This window comes from Leucopleurus acutus (assembly GCF_964270905.1).
Source record: "Leucopleurus acutus genome assembly, chromosome: 20".
NCBI classification, from domain to species: Eukaryota; Metazoa; Chordata; class Mammalia; order Artiodactyla; family Delphinidae; genus Leucopleurus; species Leucopleurus acutus.
The window spans coordinates 46488004-46491075 of NC_139162.1; the positions used below are offsets into that span (position 1 = coordinate 46488004).

Sequence of the window (3072 nt, forward strand, 5' to 3'; positions counted from 1 at the left end):
ATGTAGCAATTGGCTCAGGAGAGAGGGTTGAGCAGAGTCATCGCTGGCACTGGCCCACAGGTGGGTAAAGTCCTCAAACCCCTGCCTGCAACCCTCTGGGCTGGTCAATGGCCAGCAATGACGTTGGGAAAGCTTACCCTGCACGGGGAAGCCCGCTTGCTCACCATTCTCAGCTGGGCACTTAAAAGCCACCACGGAGGGTGCAGGCACCGCTGTCCCAGGCGGACACCACTCTGGACACCACCCAGAGGACGGTGGAAGGCAGGCCCTGCTGCAGCACCAGGCTCCAGACACACATTGTAGCTGAGGAGGGAGAGGAGAGAGGCTGAGGGTAGGAGGGGCTCATCCTGTCTCTTCCCCTGCGTGTGTCCACAGCCCACGCCCTGAGCGTCAGTCCCTCTGCAAGTCTAACCACAGGCAGGGGCTTGGACTCGGGGCCTTCTCCTTGAGCTCGCTGACGTCCGTCGCGTCCTGCAGGAGCTGAGATGGGGCCGAGTGGCGCAGCCGCGGTGGCCGTGGGGCTGTGGGTCTTGGTGACGGTGGGCGTGGCAGCGGACCCCGAAGTGGTGGAGCCTCCGCACCGCTTCCTCTCCCACTACCGCTCCCTGGACCCCCGGGCGCTGCTGGCCATCAAGGCACTGAGGGACCGCTATGTGAGTGATGCTCAGACGCCCCCGCCCCCTGGACCGCGGGCCCACCGGGCTCGGAGACACCAGACTTTGTCCCGAGGGGCCCTCGCGTCCTAGCGTCCAGCAGGCACATCTCAGATTTCAGGGTCCAGAATTGTGACCACGACCTCTTCCCGGAGGCCCCGGTGGTCAGCTCATGCCCGGCCTTGGTGCGGGTCACAGAGGGGCGCCCCCTCCAGGCGGACTCGGCTCCACATCGGGGCACAGGCTCCGCACGGGGAGCGCGGGTGCCTTTCAGCCCCGCTCAGCCATCGGCGCGCTGCCTGGTTCGGGACACGATAAGCACAACCGTCCCGGCCAGTCCCCAGCCACGTCCAGGAATCTCCGACGGCCCAGCGCTTCATGGGCCCTTGCCAGGAGACTGCGCGTCACCCCAGCCCTTGCCCCGCAGGAAGAAGAGACGCTGAGCTGGAGGCCGCGCAACTGCTCGTTCCGCCGGAGGAGGGACCCTCCGCGGCCTTCCGTGAGGCCCGAGGGCGGCGGGCGGGGTGGGGGAGCGCGGGCTCGCGCGCGGCCCCGTCTAACTCCCGCCGGGTGCCCGCAGTCCCGTGCGCTGCTCCGCCAGGTGGCCCGCGGCCTCGCCGACGCCCAAGACGTGCTGAGCAGCCTGCCGAGCCCCGAGCTGTTCCCCGGCGTCGGCCCGACCCTGGAGCTGCTGGCGGCCGCGGGGCGGGACGTGGCGGCCTGCGTGAGTGCGCCGCGCCCTGGCCCCGCACACTTCCCGGCTCGCTCTGCGCCCCTGGTCTCGAGGCCAGGCCCCCCGACTGCGAATCTGTCCCCTGAGGCCAGAAACGGGCGCAGACACGATTCACGTCCTCTCGGTGTCCCCAAATCCGGGCTTTGGTCTGCGGCTGGGAGAGGAAGAGTGGGGCGGGGGGCTTGGTTCCCCGCCGCCTTCATTAATCTCCTGTTCTCCCTCCAGCTCGAGCTGGTCCGCCCAGGCTCCCGGAGCAAGTCCCTGCGGAGGCCCAGGAGGCGTCCCCAAACTCGCACAGCTGTGAGTGGAGCGGGAGGCGGGAAAGCGGCTAGACGGGAGCCCGGCTTGGAGCCGTGAGGGTCTGGAGAGGGGTCTCTCGGGGAAGGAGATCCCTGACTCAGCCCCGCTCCGCCTCCTTCCCGGGCTGCAGGGCTCGCCTCGGTGCCACGAAGCCACCGTCATCTTCAACCTCCTGCGCCTGCTCGCGTGGGACCTGCGGCTGGTGGCGCACTCGGGTCCTTGTCTGTGATCCCGCCGCGGCTCCGCCTGGGACCCGAAAGTCTGGGGGCGCCTGGCTGCGGACGCCGCCCTCCTCCGTGGCCCCATCGGACAAGGCGGATCTCTCAGCCTGGACCCACCGGCGCTGGCGCCAGAGGCGCCCTTTTCCCAAAGACCACAACGAGTTCCCCCGGAAGCAGCGATATTTCCGCGGGATGCGTTGCCCTAAGATCTTCCAGGGCCCGGGCTGGCAGGAAAAGACTGGAGTCCGTGTCCGCCTTGGTCGCTGACCACCACGTACCATGGACCGGTTTCTACTTCTGTGGTTACAGGAACAGCCCTGTCTCATGACAGGTCCCAGCCCTGCTTTGAACCTTCAGTGCCCGCTTTGCGATTCCATGAATATGTGACTCTTGGACGTCCCCGCTGGGGAAGTCTCTTTCCCTGAGGGACTGGGTAGTGAAAGGGCCAAAAGTCCTCTGGATAAGTAGTTTTTTGAGTTCCGTTACTTAAGCGTGTTTTGTGTTTATGAAGTTCCTGTGTGTATTTGCCGTTCTGTCTCCTGTTGTTAATTTATTGCGAATTATTAACTATTTTTACATTACTTTGGGTTGTTTATTCCGTGATCATTTTGAGGGGGGCTGTTCAGCACAAAATGCTGAGACAGGGAAATCAGGTGACCTGAGTTTCAGTTCTGCCCCTGCCCCTTAAGTGTTGCGTGTCTGGGCAAATTACTTCTCTCTGAGCCTCAGTTTACTCATTTATGCCATGGCATTGTTACACTTCCCTTGCAGTGAGTACTATACATTGAAATAATGTTTCTGAAGCTTCCAGCTGAAGCCACAGAATGGCCTTAATAATGGGTCTCCATTAAATAATCACACACGTAAATGCAGAACAATTGCACTTTTAAAATCTGTCTGCATCTGTGGATGGGCAATCTTCGTGGCCAACTGCAAAGGCTGTTTGCCAAGGTCACACAGCTAGAGAGGGTCAGAGCCAGGTTTGAGCCCCAGAGTCTAGCTCCAGCTCCCATGCTCCTAACCACTCCCCTGAACTTCCTTTCTAAGAGAAACAGTATGATGTTGAGGGATTTTGAGATAATTTGTCAATTTTCAGGATTCACAGTTGTTGTAATGCATCCTCCCCTGATGTAAGGCCGATGCAATTAATAGAAACTGCCCAGAA

The 3072-nt window shown here is 61.8% G+C and overlaps 1 protein-coding gene across 1 annotated transcript; it reads left to right on the forward strand.

The window, feature by feature from the left end:
* Window positions 1-485: 485 nt before the first annotated feature.
* Window positions 486-1915, forward strand: LOC309976680 (interferon lambda-4-like; the record flags this gene model as incomplete). Its single annotated transcript, XM_082862412.1, has 5 exons — window positions 486-653; window positions 1081-1152; window positions 1234-1377; window positions 1612-1686; window positions 1817-1915. 5 exons carry the CDS (start codon window positions 486-488, stop codon window positions 1913-1915), a joined length of 558 nt encoding a protein of 185 aa, XP_082718538.1.
* Between the last annotated feature and the right edge of the window lie 1157 nt (window positions 1916-3072).